The 18,696-nt window shown below is 42.5% G+C and overlaps 1 protein-coding gene across 4 annotated transcripts; it reads left to right on the forward strand.

The window, feature by feature from the left end:
- The first annotated feature begins 920 nt into the window (after nt 1–920).
- Nucleotides 921–18,624, forward strand: nemp2 (nuclear envelope integral membrane protein 2). 4 transcript variants are annotated; one of them, XM_031805422.1, is made up of 9 exons: nt 921–964; nt 8,384–8,493; nt 8,734–8,974; nt 9,074–9,146; nt 11,192–11,282; nt 15,563–15,677; nt 16,412–16,637; nt 16,784–16,984; nt 17,324–18,624. In XM_031805422.1, the coding sequence occupies exons 1-9, from the start codon at nt 928–930 to the stop codon at nt 17,706–17,708; spliced, it is 1,479 nt and encodes a 492-aa protein (XP_031661282.1). In that variant the 5' UTR covers nt 921–927; the 3' UTR covers nt 17,709–18,624. The 4 variants fall into 4 exon arrangements, with proteins under 4 accessions (XP_031661282.1, XP_020317713.1, XP_020317714.1 ...); XM_020462124.2 differs by lacking the exon at nt 921–964 and adding an exon at nt 7,644–7,969; XM_020462125.2 differs by lacking the exon at nt 921–964 and adding an exon at nt 7,790–7,969 and having other exon boundaries at nt 16,832–16,984.
- Nucleotides 18,625–18,696: the final 72 nt, after the last annotated feature.

Raw genomic sequence — 18,696 nt, forward strand, 5'->3', positions numbered from 1 at the left:
GAAAGCCTTGGCCAGGTCAATGAATACGGCTGCACAGTATTGTTTCTTATCAATGGCGGTTAAGATATCGTTTAGAACCTTGAGGTGGCTGATGTGCACCCATGACCAGCTCGGAAACCAGATTGCATAGAGGAGAAGGTGCGGTGGGATTCGAAATGGTCCGTAATCTGTTTGTTGACTTGGCTTTCGAAGACCTTAGAAAGGCAGGGTAGGGTAGATATAGGTCTGTAGAAGTTTGGGTCAAGAGTGTCCCCCCCTTTGAAGAGGGGGATGACTTTGATTTTTAAGTAAATACCTGCAGTCAACATGTGCAAAATATTAGGAGAAAAAGCTGATTTCCACCGGTATAATGTCCATTGCTCAGGTGTCTTGTCCCAAGCTAGTCTCTTCTTCTTATTGGTGTCCTTTAGTAGTGCTTTCTTTGTAATTCGACTATGAAGGCCTGATTCATGCAGTCTCCTCTGAACAGCTGATGTTGAGATGTGTCTGTTACTTGAGCTCTGTGAAGCATTTATTTGGGCTGCAATCTGAGGTTCAGTTATTCTGTCCTCTGCAACAGAGGTAACTCTGGGTCTTCCTTTCCTTTGGCGGTCCTCATGAGAGCCAGTTTCATCATAGTGCTTGATTGTTTTTGCAACTGCACTTGAAGAAACTTTCAAAGCTCTTGAAATGTTTCGTAATGACTGACCTTCATGTCTTGAAGTAATGATGGACTGTCGTTTCTCTTTGCTTATTTGAGCTGTTCTTGCCATAATGGTCTTTTACCAAATAAGGCTATCTTCTGTATACCAACACCACCTTGTCACAACACAACTGATTGGCTCAAATGCATTCAGAAGGAAAGAATTTACACAAATGGACTTAACAAGGCACACCTGTTAATTGAAATGCATTCCAGTTGACTACCTCATGAAGCTGCTTGAGAGAATGCCAAGAGTGTGCAAAGCTGTCATCAAGGCAAATGGTGGGTACTTTGGAGAATCTAACTTTTTTGGTTACTACATGATTCCATATGTGTTATTTCATAGTTGTGATGTCTTCACTATTATTCTACAACGTAGAAAATAGTTAAAATAAAGAAATTCTGGAATGAGTAGGTGTGTCCAAACTTTTGACTGGTACTGTAGAAAGTTGGAAAAATAGTCAAGAAGCATAGGCTCTGAGGATGCCTGCTGAACTGTAAATGCTTATCGCTTGGGCTTATGGCATCCCTTAGCTGTCTAGCCTATTTGATTAACTTGATAGACCTTTTCAGGACTCCTTGAACTAAGACAAGAAATAATCAACTATTCTTGGGATAGGCAGATTCGATTGAGTATTAGTTTAAGGGCAGAGTGGGAATGTAGTTTGACAATACCACCTCTTCATTAATGGAAGGGTAATGGGAAACAGTCCTCCCACATACTAAAGAAGACACACACACACTCACTCTTTACCCTATACAGATAGATTTGTCCCACCAGGCCCCCACCGCCCTCCAAACTGGTGCAGGCGTGGGCGTGGGGCCTACTGATCAAAGCGGACACTAAGCTTCTCACTGCTTCTAAAGAACCCCTCTACTACTCCAGACACTACCTCTTAATGCTTGCACACATCGCACCGAATGTGGATCTAGTGTTTGTCTGCTGATTGTTCAGCACGCTATGGTTTAGGGACCACCCGCTGTAGACTTCTGATTGCCGTCGTTTTTCACATGATTCTACATGTAAAATTGGTGCAAACTTACTTGGTTTGAAAATTACGTTCAGAGATGCTAATTACTCTCTATTTTTACCCATCTACCAATAGGTGCCCTTCTTTGTGTGGTATTGGAAAACCTCCCTCGTCTTTGTGATTGAATCTGTGTTTGAAATTCACAGCTCGTCTGAGGGACCTTACAAATAATTGTATATGTGGGGTACAGAGTTGAGGTAGTCATTCAAAAATCAAGTTAAACACTGCTATTGCACACGGTGTGAGTCTATGCAGCTAATGTGACTTGTTAAGCAACAAAAAAAATCCTGAACTTATTTAGGCTTGCCATAACAATGCGGTTGAATACTTATTGACTGAAGACATTTCAGATTTTCTTTTTTTATTAATTTGTAAACATTAATTTGTAAACATTTCAAAAGACATAATTCAAAAATAAATGGGGCAGCAGGTAGCCTAATGGTTAGAGCGTTGGGCCATGGTCTAAGGACACACCAATAGCATATTTTCTTCTCCTCTTGCTTCGGCTATGCAGTGCGCATTGCAAAAGTGATTGCTTTCCTCGTTATGAAATTATGAACTCTACCCTATATATAAAAAATGACCATATTCAGTGCCTTCAGAAAGTATTCACACCCCTTGACTCTTTCCACATTTTGTTGTGTTATAGCCTGAATTTAAAATAGATTAAATTGAGATTTTGTGTCACTGGCCTGTACCTTGTAATGTCAAAAGGAAATTGTGTTTTTAGACATTCTACAAATGAATTGAAGATTAAAAGCTGAGATGTCTTGAGTAAATAAGTATTCAACCCTTTTGTTATGGCAAGCCTAAATACGTTCAGGAGTAAACATGTGTTTAACAAGTCACATAATAAGTTGCATGGACTCTCTGTGTGCAATAATAGTATTGAACATGATTTATTAATGACTACAGTACCTCATCTTTGTACGCCACACGTACAATTATCTGTAAGGTCTCTCAGTCGAGCAGTGAATTTCAATCACAGATTCAACCACAAAGACCAGGAAGGTTTTCCAATGCCTCTCAATGCCTATTGGTAGATGGGTAAAACTTTAAAAAAGCAGACATTGAATCTCCCTTTGAGCATTTTGAAGTTATTCAACTTTGGATGGTGTATCAATACACCCAGTCACTACAAAGATAGTGTAACAACTCTCGTGGGTTGAAGAAGGAGACCAAGGTGCAGCGTTGTAGGCGTTCATGATTTTTAATAAACTGAACACCTCAACAAAATAACAAAGTAGAAAAAAACGAAAGCGCACAGTTGTCAGGCAGCAAAACAGCTAAACAGAAAATAACTCCCCACAAAACCCAAACGAAAAATCACAACTTATATATGATCCCCAATCAGAGACAAAGATAGACAGCTGCCTCTGATTGGGAACCACACTAGGCAAAAACAACAAAGAAATAGAAAACATAGATTCTCCCACCCGAGTCACACCCTGACCTAACCAAACGTAGAGAATAAATAAGGATCTCTAAGGTCAGGGCGTGACAGATACAGGCGTCATTCCTAACTCAGTTGCCAGAGAGGGAGGAAACCATTCAGGGATTTCATCCTGAGGCCAATGGTGACTTTAAAACAGCTACAGAGTTTAATGGCTGTGATAGAAGAAAACTGAGGATGGATCAACAACATTGTAGTTACACCACAATACTAACCTAAATGACGGCGTGAAAATAAGGAAGCCTGTACCGAATAAAACTATTCCAAAACATGGATCCTGTTTGCAATAAGGCACCTAAGTAAAACTACAAGAAATGTGGCAAAGAAATTAACTTAATGTTCTGAATGCAAAGCGTTATGTTTGGGGCAAATCCAACACAAAACATCACTGAGTACCACTCTTCATATTTTTAAGCATGGTGGTGACTGCATCATGTTATGGGTATGCTTGTCATCAGCAAGGACTATGGAGTTTTTTAAGATAAAAATAAATGGAATAGCGCTAAGCACAGGCAAAATCAGAGAGGAAAACCTGTTTTAGTCTGCTTTCCAACAGACACTGGGAGACAAATTCACCTTTCCGCAGAAGAATAATTTAAAACATAAGCAATCATTTCACTGTAACATGTGTACATGTCCAATCAACTTTTATTTGATTTGAGATAGAGGAACATCAGCACAATGAGACTGCAAATAGGCCTGCTTCTTCACTGGGAGAAATGGTACAGTACAATCTCAGAGCAAACTGATCCGTTTTGAGACCATAGTGAATTCAGAAATAATCTTTTGGGGGTGGAGAGGGGTGGGTAACTAAGAATGTTTACTTAGAGACTGAGGGGAGGAGGAGGAGGAGGAAGAGAAAGGGGGGATGAGTGTCTGAAAAACAAACAGTGGTATTAGCATAACTTGGGGAGGCAGGCAGCAGCAAGCCAGGCAGCATATGTGACAGTAAGCCCTCAGCCCAGCGTGGGCGTGCCTGTCAGGAAAAGCCGCCGCCATCACCTCAGCATCCTAGAGAAATGAAAAAGCCGCCACGTGCTGCCTGCTGTGTGCGTCCGCCCACCACAAAAATCCCCCTTCCATTTTCAAAGGGCGCAGAAACAGCAACAAAAATGACATTTTCATCTGGCCTGCTTTTAAGTTTTTCTTTGCTTTTTTTTGTTGCATTTTCCCTCTTTCCTTGTCTGTCTGTGCCCATCCTTGAGTATGTGGGAGGTGGGAGGTGGAGATACTTTCCATCTCCAGCAGCTTATATTTCAGTGTTGTGAACCATGGTAGGCTACTTAGGTGCTTTTAGCAATATGGGTGTATTTAAATACACCAGCGTTGCTTTCAATTGTATTGGGTTGCACAAAAACAGCCCGTGGGAAGCCAGACAATAAATACAATTCCGTTTCAATTTAATGTGCCGGTGAGCCGGACGGTTGGTCATCATGACAGAGGAAATTTGAAGACATTTCTAAAGGATTATATTATTATACAGACTTTCCAAATGTGGGTCTATTGTAGACCCACTTCCTCTTTACTGTCTACAACAGACCCACGTTTGGAAAGTCTGTTTAATAGTACAATCCTTTAGATATTTTGTCTCAAATTCCCCATCATAACGACCAACCTTCTGTCCCCAAAATATAATAATAAATATTATTATTTTTTATTGTTAGACATAAAAGACTGTAAAAACACTAGGATATGAGCTCCAAGTGATTTTAATTTAAGAAATTTGTTCCCAAGTATTCTCACACATAGGAAAACACGTGATCATATACAATGTATATAATCAATGAGTGTCATTCATACAAAAAATGGGGACTCTAACATGGTACAGTGCAGTCAGTGCAGTGCGGAAGCCTATTAATTGCAATTTTACTGAATTCTACACCTTTGTTGTTGGTTCAAAGGATTTATAGGAAGTATTGTTTTAATGCAACAATTAAACACTTACTGTAGGTTGAGGTTGATTCAGGTCCACAGCACAGCCGCTGATGAACGTGGCATCCAAGCCTTGATTGGATGCCGGACCCCTACAAATCAGCCGGGCTAGACAATCTGGGCCCTCTCTTTCTAAAATTATCCGCAGAAATTGCCTTTCTAAAGTCTTCAAAAGCCAAGTTAACAAACAGATCACCGACCATTTCGAATCCCACCGTACCTTCTCCGCTATGCAATCTGGTTTCCGAGGTTGTCATGGGTGCACCTCAGCCACGCTCAAGATCCTAAACGATATCATAACCGCCATCAATAAGAGACAATACTGTGCAGCTGTATTCATCGACCAGGCCAAGGCTTTCGACGCTGTCAATCACCACATTATTTTATTTATTTTGTATTTATTTTCATTTTACCCCTTTTTCATGGTATCCAATTGTTGTAGTAGCTACTATCTTGTCTCATCACTACAACTCCCGTACGGGCTCGGGAGAGACGAAGGTTGAAAGTCATGCGTCCTCTGATACACAACACAACCAAGCCACACTGCTTCTTAACACAGCGCGCATCCAACCCGGAAGCCAGCCGCACCAATGTGTCAGAGGAAACACCGTTGCAACCTGGCAACCTTGCTTAGCGCGCACTGCGCCCGGCTCGCCACAGGAGTCGCTGGTGCGCCATGAGACAAGGATATCCCTACCGGCCAAGCACTCCCTAACCCGGACGACGCTAGGCCAATTGTGCGTCACCCCACGGACTTCCCGGTAGCGGCCGGTTACGACAGAGCCTGGGCGCGAACCCAGGGTCTCTGGTGACACAGCTGGCGCTGCAGTACAGCGCCCTTAACCACCTGGGAGGCCTCAATCACCACATTCTTATTGGCAGACTCAACAGCCTTGGTTTCTCAAATGACTGCCTCGCATGGTTCACCAACTACTTCTCAGACAGAGTTCAGTCTGTCAAATCGGAGGGCCTGATGTCCGGAACTCTGGCAGTCTCTACGGGGGTGCCACAGGATTCAATTCTCGGACCGACTCTTTTCTCTGTATACATCAATGATGGCGCTCTTGCTGCTGGTGAGTCTCTGATCCACCTCTACGCAGACGACACCATTTTGTATACTTCTGGCCCTTCTTTGGACACTGTGTTAACTAACCTCCAGACAAGCTTCAATGCCATACAACTCTGCTTCCGTGGCCTCCAACTGCTCTTAAATGCAAGTAAAACTAAATGCATGCTCTTCAACCGATCGCTGACCACACCTGCCCACCCGTCCAGCAATCCTACTCTGGACAGTTCTGACCTAGAATATACATAGGTGTCTGGTTAGACTGTAAACTCTCCTTCCAGACTCACATTAAGCATCTCCAATCCAAAATTAAATCTAGAATTGACTTCCTATTTCACAACAAAGCATCCTTCACTCATGCTGCCATACATACCCTCGTAAAACTGAGGAAGGAACGGTAGGATAGTTCCTACCGTTCCTTAACTTCGGTGATGTAATTTACAAAATAGCCTCCAACACTCTACTCGGTAAATTGGATGCAGTCTATCACAGTGCCATCTGTTTTGTCACCAAAGCCCCATATACTATCCACCCCTGCGACCTGTATGCTCTTGTTGTCTGGCCCACGCTTCATACTCGTCACCAAACCCACTGGCTCCAGGTCATCTATAAGTCTTTGCTAGGTAAAGCCCAGCCTTATCCTAGCTCACTGGTCACCATAGCAGCACCCACCCGTAGCATGCGCTCCAGCAGGTATATCTCACTGGTCACCCCCAAAGCCAATTCCTCCTTTGTCCGCCTTTTCTTCAAGTTCTCTGCTGCCAATGACTGGAACAAACTTCAAAAATCACTGAAGCTGGAGACTCATATCTCCCTTAATAACTTTAAGCACCAGCTGTCAGAGCAGCTCACAGATCCCTGCACCTGTACATAGCCCATCTGTAAATAGCCCATCCAACTACCTCATCCCCCATACTGTTATTTATTTTGCTCTTTTGCACACCAGTATCTCTACCTGCACACTCATTTTCTGCACATCTATCACTCCAGTGTTTAATTGCTATATTGTAATTATTTCGCCAATATGGCCTATTTATTGCCTCACCTCCCTTATCCTACCTCATTTCCACACACTGTATATATATACTTTTTTCTATTGTATTATTGACTGCATGTTTGTTTATTCCATGTGTAACTCTGTGTGTTGTTTGTGTCGCATTGCTTTGCTTTATCTTGACCAGGTTGCAGTTGTAAATGAGAACTTGTTCTCAACTAGCCTCTAAAATAAAAATAAAAATAATGTATTTCACATCTTCCTTAAGGATCCACGAGGGGGAACCACAGGGGGCACCCAAAGGTAGTCAGAAATCATCAAACTATCCCAGGCAATGGTGTTATTATTGATAAAATAATAACTTGATTATTTCTTGCAACACGCATTATTTAGCCATCAATTGCCTAAACACGCTCATTCTTGTCATGCTTTCAATTTCAATGCAGATGCTGATCAAGGCTAAAGCAATCAATCACGGTTGCGTGAACTACAACTGAAAATACGTGATGCAAGTTCTAGCTGTTAAATTATTGTAAAACAACATCAAAGCGTATAAATATATATTCAAATAACATACATGTAGATTGTTTGTTCACCAGAGAAAAACGTCATATGTTTATCAGTATCGTTTACTTTGGTCTAATTCGTAACCACCGAATTTGAAAGTACAGTGAACAACAATAGCTTGCTTGCTAACAACAACTAGGAATTATGAATCCTTGCTCCGATATATCAATTTTATCCATTTTAGCTGTACTGGCAAATGTCGTATGTGTACAAGTTGAAGGAAGCCTTAGCTTTTCAGACGCAGGTGAATGTTGTAGCTAAGTAATGACTGTAACGTTAGCTAGCCTATTTTACCCCCTATCCACTATTGTTGTTAGGTAACGTAGCTAGCTAGTTGGCTATTTAGCGAACTAGTCGGCTATTTAGCTAACTAGTCGGTTTATTTTGTGTAACATCCATATTACTGTATGATTGGTCTGTCAATTAATTCAGAGCAACGTCTGCTAGTAGTAACGTTAGCTAACTACATAAGTTAGCTAAATTATCCATTAACATTAGCTAGTCCACGAAGAACAATAATCTTGGGAATTTACTTAGCTAGCTACTAGCCATTTTAGCTAGTTAATGTACTAGCCATTAGTAAAGTAACTAGCTTACTAATTCCACATTAAATATAGCTACTATGTCTGATTAACAAGTTATTGTTGTATTCTTCCAGACTGCACATATCTTAAAGAAAATCAAAACACCACTCATTTTGGAACAAGATGTTTCTGTTACAATTCTGGCACAGTGATCAAATGGAAAGACATCTGGTCCACCTTTCAGGTAAGAAAGCTACACATGTCCTGTAGGTATACCATGGGTGCTTGCTTCACAACAGCTCACGATTAACTGTTGATACTCATGTGTACACCAAACACGAGACACGTTTTGTGTGTGTCTATATGCTCCCATACAATAAATTAGGCAAGTTACTGCAATGTCATGATAGTTGTCGTTACTATGTTGTAATAGCAACAAACCAAACATTGCTCATATAAAGCATCTATCTGACTCTTCTTCAAGGTGCGAGTGACAGGTGAAGAAGGGGTCTACATTGTGTACCCCATGGAGGGGACCAGGAACTGCTACGAGCCAGGCCACTTCCTCACGTTGTCCTGGTGCCTGGTCAACCACTATTGGCCTCCCAGCCCCAGTGTGGCCAGGGAGAAGAGCCTGGACATCCCACTGGAACAGGAGGATGTGTGCTTCATGGTGAAAACCCCGAGGGCCAATTCTGAGCACTCTCTTCATGTCAGGGGCAAACGTGAGATTATTTTATTGTTGTTGTTGGTAATTGCAGTTAACCTACCGGTTTGGTCTTAATTTCAGAATGAGTATTAACAGCCATACTCTTTACTTACAGGGTTAAATAAAATACGATTTGGACTCTTTGCATGTGGCCTCACCCTCTTCTACTTTGCTGGGGCTTTGTGTAGGTAAGGTTTTACCATTCTTACGCTGTGCGTGTGTTAGTTATATTTAGTAGCTCTCAATCCTATTGTCCTGGTAAGCATCCAGTGTGAGACTTTAAAGATCCAATGCAGACATTTTTATCTCAACATCAAAACATTTCTGGGTAACAATTTAGTACCTTACTGTGATTGTTTTAAATTAAAATGGTCAAAAAGAAACAAAAATAGCTTCTCAGCTAAATGCAATTTCTGAAGCAATAATTTTGCTAGGACTGTCTGGAAGTGGTTTGAGAGATGGGCCTAATTGGAGGAGCTTTATGGGAGGGATGTGCAACCTGAAAATGTTCTGTTATTAGCAGAGAGGAGGGCAAGCTCTCTTAGTTGTTGGTCTATTAAATTATAACAAAAACCCCACCCAGCCAAACAAGCTGAAATTTCAGGTGGTATTTTCAAACAGCTCTTTCATTAAAAGTGCGTTATAATAATTTTCACAATTTCAGTATTATTCCAACCTCATAGTGTGTAAATATATATAAAACACAGGAAAAATTGAGTTTTTGAATGCACTGCTCCTTTTAAAATTGGAATATTTCAGTAGCAGAAGAACCATCCAGTAGGCCACATATACAGGGCCTTCGGAAAGTATTCAGACCCCTTGACCGTCCTTCTACATCTGCATTGCTTGCTGTTTGGGGTTTTAGGCTGGGTTTCTGTGTAGAACTTTATGACATTGGCTGATGTAGAAGGGCTTTATAAATGAATTTCATTGATTGATGAGGTCGAATAAATTGTCTGTAGAGCTCAGAGACAGGATTGTGTTGAGGCAAAGAGTACCAAAAATTGTGCTGGGGAAGGGTACCAAAAATAGTTTGCAGCATTGAAGGGCCCCAAGAACACAGTGGCCCCCATCATTCTTAAATGGAAGAAGTTTGGAACCACCAAGACTCTTCCTAGAGCTGTCCGTCCGGCCAAACTGAGCAATCGGGGGAGAAAGGCCTTGGTCAGGGTGGTGACCAAGAACCCGATGGTCACTCTGACAGAGATCCAGAGTTGCTCTGTGGAGATGGTTGTCCTTCTGGAAGATTCTCCCATATCTGCAGCACTCCCCCAATCAGGCTTTTATGGTAGAGTGGCCAGACGGAAGCCACTCCTCACTAAAAGGCACATGACAGCCTGCTTGTAGTCTGTCAAAAGGCACTTAAAAACTCTCCGACAATGAGAAACAAGATTCTCTGGTTTGATGAAACCAAGATTGAACTCTTTGGTCTAAATGCCAAGCGTCACGTCTGGAGGAAACCCGGCACCATCTCTACGGTGAAGCATGTTGGTGGCAGCATCATGCTGTGGGGATGTTTTTCAGCGGCAGGGATTGGGAGACGAGTCAGGATCGAGGCAAAGATTAACGGAGCAAAGTACAGAGAGATCCTTGATGAAAACCTGCTCCAGAGCACTCAGAACCTCAGACTGGGGGTGAAGGTTCACCTTCTAACAGGACGACGACTCAAAGCACACAGCCAAGACAACGCAAGAGCGTCTTCGGGACTAGTCTCTGAATGTCCTTGAGTGGCCCAGCCAGAGCCCAGACTTGAACCCGATCAAACATTTCTGGAGACCTGAAAATAGCTGTGCAGCAACGCACCCCATCCAACCTGACAGAGCTTGAGAGGATCTGCAAGAAGAATGGGAGAAACTCCCCAAATACAGGTGTGCCAAGCTTGTAGCGTCATACCCAAGAAGACTCAATGCTGTAATCGCTGCCAAAGGTGCTTCAACAAAGTACTGAGCAAAGGGTCAGAATACTTATGTAAATGTGATATTTATGTTTTCTAAAAATCTGTTTTTGCTCTGTCATTATGCAGTATGGTGTGTAGATTGATGAGGATTTATTTTTTGTTTTATACATTTTAGAATAAGGCTGTAACGTAACAAAATGTGGAAAAAGTTCAGGGATCTGAATACTTTCCGAAGGCACTGTAGTGCTACAACTGAAGTGACCCTGTGATTGAGCTATTCTAGGTTGAATAGTGGTACTACAGAAAACAATAATGTATCTTTTTCTTTTTTGGCAGGAGTTCTTTGTTTTTTTATTCCTCAGGAATCTCAGTGGGAGTTCTCTCCATTGTTGTCTTTCTGTTGTTGATCCTGAAAAACGCGATACCGGTAAGAATCACCTTTAGGCTCAAGCTGTTATTGCTTTAGGCTAATTATAAAAGGAGCCCCACATTTCAATTTGACAAGCTTTGCTAATCAGTACGGTCAATGCACTCTACTTAATTTTCTTGCTTTGTTTTACCATAGCCCTTTACACGTGCATGCAGTGGCTGTATAGTAACATTCTATACATGACATCAGAGCTCAGGGTCTCCACTTAAAATCAAATCAAATTTTATTTGTCACATACACATGGTTAGCAGATGTTAATGCGAGTGTAGCGAAATGCTTGTGCTTCTAGTTCTGACAATGCAGTAATAACCAACAAGTAATCTAACTAACAATTCCAAAACTACTGTCTTATACACAGTGTAAGGGGATAAAGAATATGTACATAAGGATATATGAATGAGTGATGGTACAGAGCAGCATAGGCAAGATACAGTAGATGGTATCGAGTACAGTATATACATATGAGATGAGTATGTAAACAAAGTGGCATAGTTAAAGTGGCTAGTGATACATGTATTACATAAGGATGCAGTCGATGATATAGAGTACAGTATATACGTATGCATATGAGATGAATAATGTATCATGTTAACAGCTCTGTATGGGTTTTGACAGAAGTTGCTCCATCCCTCCTGCTAATTTGGCAACTTTTGTGGGTGGGACTAGGTCTACATAAGGGAGCTAATTTTTAAAAAATTACTAAAGATCTGACGAAGGCCGTGAGGCCAATACGTAAGCTTATTAAATATCAGTGATACTACCAAGAGCAGTGTGCGGTTTCCTTTTTCCTTCAATTTGGCAACTTTTGAAAAAAATGTGTTGTCCGAGTGAAGCAAATGCTGTAAATTACGAGGACTCAATGTAATTTGAAAGACGTTAAGGATTAAAATAAATACTGCTTTGATCTCATGCAAGCAAGCCAAACACTCGTGCACTTCACTTTTCCATATCATTAAACTCATGTAATATACAACCTGAAGAAGGCACAGTGATGCTGAAACATTTTAAACTAATAAATTACTGTGAGCTTGTATATAGCACCTGCAACTCTCCATAATTTTTTACAGCCTATAGTTTGCTTGCTGTTAGTCAGCACCTCTACCAACTTTCTTTGGGTGAGCACCAGCTCATGCTTTTTATTATTCAAGCAAGCAAAACAACAGTGAGTCCAAATGTGCACTTCACTTTTCCATATAATAACACTCATGTAACATACTATATAAACGTTTATGATCACTATGTTTGATGTACAGTTACAAGTTAGCATGGTGTTATACCCTGGGTTGTCCTGAACAGAATGAGCCCATGTGTCTTGTATTGTGAGAACTTGCCGTGGACCACGCATCTGGGTCAAGTGGGCATAATTTGAAAGTTTTTTTTATATTGCCAACATGATTAGCTAAATAATCAAATATGACCTTACAGTGTTAGGTTATGCTTGTGGCTTGCTTCTGAAGTTGGTCCTGGTCAGTCCCTGGATGGGAGACCAGGTGCTGCTGGAATTGGTGTGGAGGGCCAGTAGGAGGCACTCTTTCCTCTGTCTAAAAAATATCCCAATGCCCCAGGTCAGTGATTGGGGACACTGCCCTGTGTAGGGTGCCATCTTTCGGATGGGATGTTAAATGGGTGTCCTGACTCTCTGAGGTCATTAAAGATCCCATGGCAGTTATCGTAAGAGTAGGGGTGTTAACCCCGGTGTCCTGGCTAAATTCCCAATTTGGCCCTCAAACCATCACAGTCACCTAATAATCCCCAGTTTACAATTGGCTCATTCATCCCCCTCCTCTCCCCTGTAACTATTCCCCAGGTCGTTGCTGTAATTGAGAACGTGTTCTCAGTCAACTTACCTGGTAAAATAACGGATAAATAAATGTAAAGGTTTTCACAAGGCAATTCATAGAAGCAGATCGTAATTTTGGTGTGCTTAGAATGGAGTCATGAGTGCTTCTCTGAATTGCCTTATAATTGAGCTAGTCCTGCTCAAGGACATGTCGGCAGATTTTTCACTTTGTGAGCCAAATCCACTTATGTGTATTAAAGTAGTACTTTTTTTTCCATATTTGGTGCCATATTCATAGCACGTAATGATTACATCAAGCTTGTGACTCTACAAACTTGGATGCATTTGCTGTTTGTTTTGGTTGTGTTTCAGATTATTTTGTGCCCAATATACAGTGATGGGAAAAAATGATTTGATCCCCTGCTGATTTTGTACGTTTGCCCACAGACAAAGAAATGATCAGTCTATAATTTTAATGGTGGGTTTATTTGAACAGTGAGAGACAGAATAACAACAAAAAAATCCAGAAAATGCTTGTCAAAAATGTTATAAAGTGATTTGCATTTTAATGAGGGAAATAAGTATTTGACTCCTCTGCAAAACCCTTGTTGGCAATCAGAGGTCAGACGTTTCTTGTAGTTGGCCACCGGGTTTGCACACATCTCAAGAGGGAATCTGTCCCACTCCTCTTTGCAGATCTTCTCCAAGTCATTAAGGTTTTGAGGCTGACGTTTGGCAACTCGAACCTTCAGCTCCCTCTACAGATTTTCTATGGGATTAAGGTCTGGAGACTGCCTAGGCCACTCCAGGACCTTAATGTGCTTCTTCTTGAGCCACTGTTGCCTTTGTTGCCTTGACCGTGTGTTTTGGGTCATTGTCATGCTGGAATACCTATCCACGTCCCATTTTCAATGCCCTGGCTGAGGGAAGGAGGTTCTCACCCAAGATTTGACGGTGCATGGCCCCATCCATCGTCCCTTTCATGCGGTGAAGTTGTCCTGTCCCCTTAGTAGAAAAACACCCCCAAAGCATAATTCTTCCACCTTCATGTTTGACGGTGGGGATGGTGTTCTTGGGGTCATAGGCAGCATTCCTCCTCCTCCAAACACGGCGAGTTGAGTTGATGCCAAAGAGCTCCATTTTGGTCTCATCTGACCACAACACTTTCACCCAGTTGTCCTCTGAATCATTCAGATGTTCATTGGCAAACTTCAGAAGGGCATGTATATGTGCTTTCTTGAGCAGGGGGACCTTGCGGGCGCTGCAGGATTTCAGTCCTTCACGGCGTAGTGTGTTACCAATTGTTTTCTTGGTGACTATGGTCCCAGCTGCCTTGAGATCATTAACAATATCCTCCCGTGTAGTTCTGGGATGATTCCTCACCGTTCTCATGATCATTGCAACTCCACGAGGTGAGATCTTGCATGGAGCCCCAGGCTGAGGGAGATTGACAGTTATTTTGTGTTTCATCCATTTGCGAATAATCGCACCAACTGTTGTCACCTTCTCACCAAGCTGCTTGGCGATGGTCTTGTAGCCCATTCCAGCCTTGTAAGTCTACAATCTTGTCCCTGACATCCTTGGAGAGCTCTTTGGTCTTGGCCATGGTGCAGAGTTTGGAATCTGATTTATTGATTGCTTCTGTGGACAGGTGTCTTTTATACAGGTAACAAGCTTAGATTAGGAGAACTCCCTTTAAGAGTGTGCTCCTAATCTCAGGTCGTTACCTGTATAAAAGACACCTGGGAGCCAGAAATCTTTCTGATTGAGAGGGGGTCGAATACTTATTTCCCTCATTAAAATGCAAATCACTTTATAACATTTTTGACATGCGTTTTTCTGGATTTTTTGTTGTTATTCTGTCTCTCACAGTTCAAATAAACCTACCATTAAAATTATAGACTGATAATTTATTTGTTAGTGGGCAAACGAGGATCAAATACTTTTTCCCTCACTGTAAATTAATAGTAAATAATGTATTGTCATTTTGGATGTACTTTTATTGTAAATAAGAATATAATATGTTTCTAAATATATCTAGATTAATGACACTCTGCACTTCTACCTCATAGTCATTGTATAATTTCAAGTCCAGAGTACAGATACAAAACATTTGACACTGTCCCAATACTTTTGGAGCTCACTGTATATAAAAGGCCATCGCACTGCCTAAAGACTTGATCCAAATGATTAATCAGGGTGATTGATCGAAATTAGTTTTAGTTTAAAGTGATGGGACCAAACATATACATATTCTTAGCCAGGAGATTTGCCCTCCGTAACCGATGGTTAGCCTACCACCCCAGCCCCCTCAGAACTTGGATCAGATGGCCAGACCCCAAACGTGTCACTCTGGCCTGGCTTATCCTAAAGAGAGATGTCTTCTAACTGTAGAATCCAACATTTGGAGAGAGTTATTCAATAGAGCAAGAGTCCTCTGGGTGGCTCAGATGAATTAGGCGTACCTTGTTATATTACCTGCCTGTGTCACCTCCAGAGGGCCATGTTCATCACGCTGTTTGGTGCTGGCTCCGGCCTGTCCTACCTGGGATACCAGACGCTGTTCAACCACTGGGAAGACATCACGACTCTCTACTGGAAACATGCCTTGGGTGAGTTGGTTTAGTTAAGAGATTGTTGCTTAAAATAAGGTCACTAACTAGGACTTGAACTGTTCAGTTAGCAGTAGGAAGCATTTAGCCTACATTGAAATTCTGTCTTTGCGAGGCCTTGCACATTTGAACCCAGTATGAACACTGTTTACATGAAGGCCCCTGATAAATGATATGCTCTCACTACAGACATGATACCGTAATATATTCATGACTAATGAGGATGGGTCAGCGTCCACTCTGAGTCATTCACTCCCAGGAGTCTGTCATAATAAGAGGGCCAAGTGGATGTGGAGTGGTGAAGTAGCCTACAGTTACTGACTGCCTCTCCACACTCCTCAATGGAGTGGATTTGCTGCCAAATCAATTTGCCCTCTCTCTATGCACACACTGAGTTGAAAATGGTTGAATCCGCAGGCACGTTAGGATTAAGAGCGTGCGGCAATGCTGCTGGAACATTGATTTCTGTGCTTGGAAACAAAAAGGCTTTGGGTGGATTAGCGTTCAAATGTGTTCTTTTCACCCTTACTGGCATGCCTCAAATCCACTGGGTTCCACTGTTTCACTGTTCCAATTACACAGGGCTTTCAATTGGAGTATTTCATCTAACCCGTTACGTTTTTGTTTCTGTGTCTTTGCTTATGTTGCTTTCTCTATAAAATATTATAATCACATAGAACCAACAGATCTCTCAATTTCTCTCTCCCTCACTTCATCATTTTCTCTATTTCCAGGCTACCTGGTAGTAACGGGCCTGATCAGCTGGGCGGTTTGCTACAAGCACGGGCCCATCAGCAGCGAGCGCACCCTGTCCCTACTGACCTGGGGGCTCCAGTGCCTGGCCATGGGCCTCATGTACTACGGAGTGACCTACCCCCAGGCTTCCTACCTACTCCTGGGCATCCTGCTGGCGCTCAAGGCTCTGCCCTATGCCTACAGACTGCTGCTGGGGACATGCAGGTACACAGTCAATTTGTGGTTTGACATTAGATATACTACTAAGGTGGATTTGGGTAATGGAGATTAATAGTAGAGGCTTTTTAACAGATGCTTTCGATCCAAAGTTGTGTGTTTGATTGATGGCTGTCCCTCCTTCTCTCCCCCAGACTAACAGGGCGTCTACTTTCCTCTCTCCTGCGTGTGTTTGGGCGTAGCAGGAAGCCCCAGGTACGCCTCCTCACAGATGAGGAGTACAGAGAGCAGGGGGAGGTGCACACCACAGCCTCCCTTGAGGAGCTCAGGAGGCTCTGCACTACGCCTGGCTTCCCAGCCTGGGAAATGGTCCTCCGACTACGCTCTCCACAACGGTACGGAACAAACACGCAAACTACACCACTCACATCCTAACGAAAGTAGGACACATCTTGTCCTCAGGATCCAAATGAAATCATATTGTAATAGTCACCTGCGCCGAATACAACAGGTGTATACCTTACAGTGAAATGCTTACTTACGAGCCCCTAACCGACAGTGCAGTTTCAAAAAATACGGATAAGAATAGCTCCCTGCATTTAAAACATCACAACAGTATGAGACTGACACACAAATATTCTGAACTTTCTGCTCTAAAACCACCCAGCTGATGAGAGCTTGACTGAACGGAGTGCCGGTGAATGACTCAACTCTCTGCTAAATTACATTTCTAGGTTTGCAGCCTTCCTGACGGGCGGCGGCCACGTGACCCCGGGGGAGCAGCAGAATCACGGACAGCAGTACGGCCCGGGAGCAGCCAACAACGAGGACATGCTCTTCACCTCTGCCCAGCACAGGGTGCTGGGGTTGGGCGCTGACGAGGACCTCAGCGAAGACGAGATGGACAGCTCCGTCAGGGCTCCGCCTACACCTAGCCCCCTCCACACACCAACCACCCCCACCACCATGCCCCGTCCGGACAGCTCCGCCCCCTGGCTGCCCCCACCCTATCCCGCTCCTTTCTACCCTCCCTATCCTCCCACCCCTGCTGCCTTCACCCCGCCTTTAGAGCCCCACGTCATCGAGGACGTTGAGGAGGAGGACATGGAGCTGTTCTAAGATCAGATTTTAAACCTCTGTAGTGGACAGGTTGGTTCCTAATATGGCCAGTTAACACTAGGGGGCAATACCACTCCGGTTGATCTTTGGGGTCGAACATGCTGGCACAAAAATATTTAAGTGATTTATGAACTCAATTGATCAACATCTTCATACAGAATGAATCGACATAAAACACATTAACAGCTAGGAGTATACATTAAGCTTCATCATATGTACCAAATAGAATCCCACTATAAATCTAGTCCGAGTGATTGTGAATCATAATTCCACCTAAGAGGAGACGGGGGACTTGGTGTGCCTATCCTATCCTGTCTCAGAGATATATGTATATTTTTAAGGGGGGGCCTTGAGTTAATCTGACTTTGGGGTTCCCACTCTACACTGCAAATGAAATCAAAGCAGAATTCTCCATCTCAAATCCAAAACTCTGCATCATAATTGCAGGAATCACAAGAATGACTTTGAACTCATGTTTACAGCTCTCAGGTAAACCAGCAACAATCATGAGTACATTGTTTTTTCCTCCTCCGGTGTATGGTAAGTGCCTGGGGTTATGAGACCTGCTTCCCTGCTGGGTAACTGTAACAAACTCTCACGTACTCTTCTTGGCTGTGGAATCCAGTCAACTACTATCTACCGCCCCCACCTGGCTGCTTAGGAAACTGCCGCCTTTGACAGCCAGAACAGCTGTAAACATCAGAGGGAGATTTTGATTGGACCAAATCTGCCAAAAGCAATGTTTTTCTCCCACAGGCCAGAAAGAAAAACAAGTTTATTGTAATTTTATATCAAACATCATTTTTAATGTTTTTGTATTTTGGGAATGATGATTTGGGCCATTATGATCCAAGGATGATTCTTTTTAAGATTTGTTTCAATTAATTAATAAATAAGCCCATCTTTTTTCCAGTGACATTGTATTGTGAACTGATGTTTCACCTTAAAGAGATACAAAAAGGCCACAAAGCACTGAGAGTAGTAAAGG

This window comes from Oncorhynchus kisutch, linkage group LG26 (assembly GCF_002021735.2).
Source record: "Oncorhynchus kisutch isolate 150728-3 linkage group LG26, Okis_V2, whole genome shotgun sequence".
Lineage (NCBI taxonomy): Eukaryota > Metazoa > Chordata > Actinopteri > Salmoniformes > Salmonidae > Oncorhynchus > Oncorhynchus kisutch.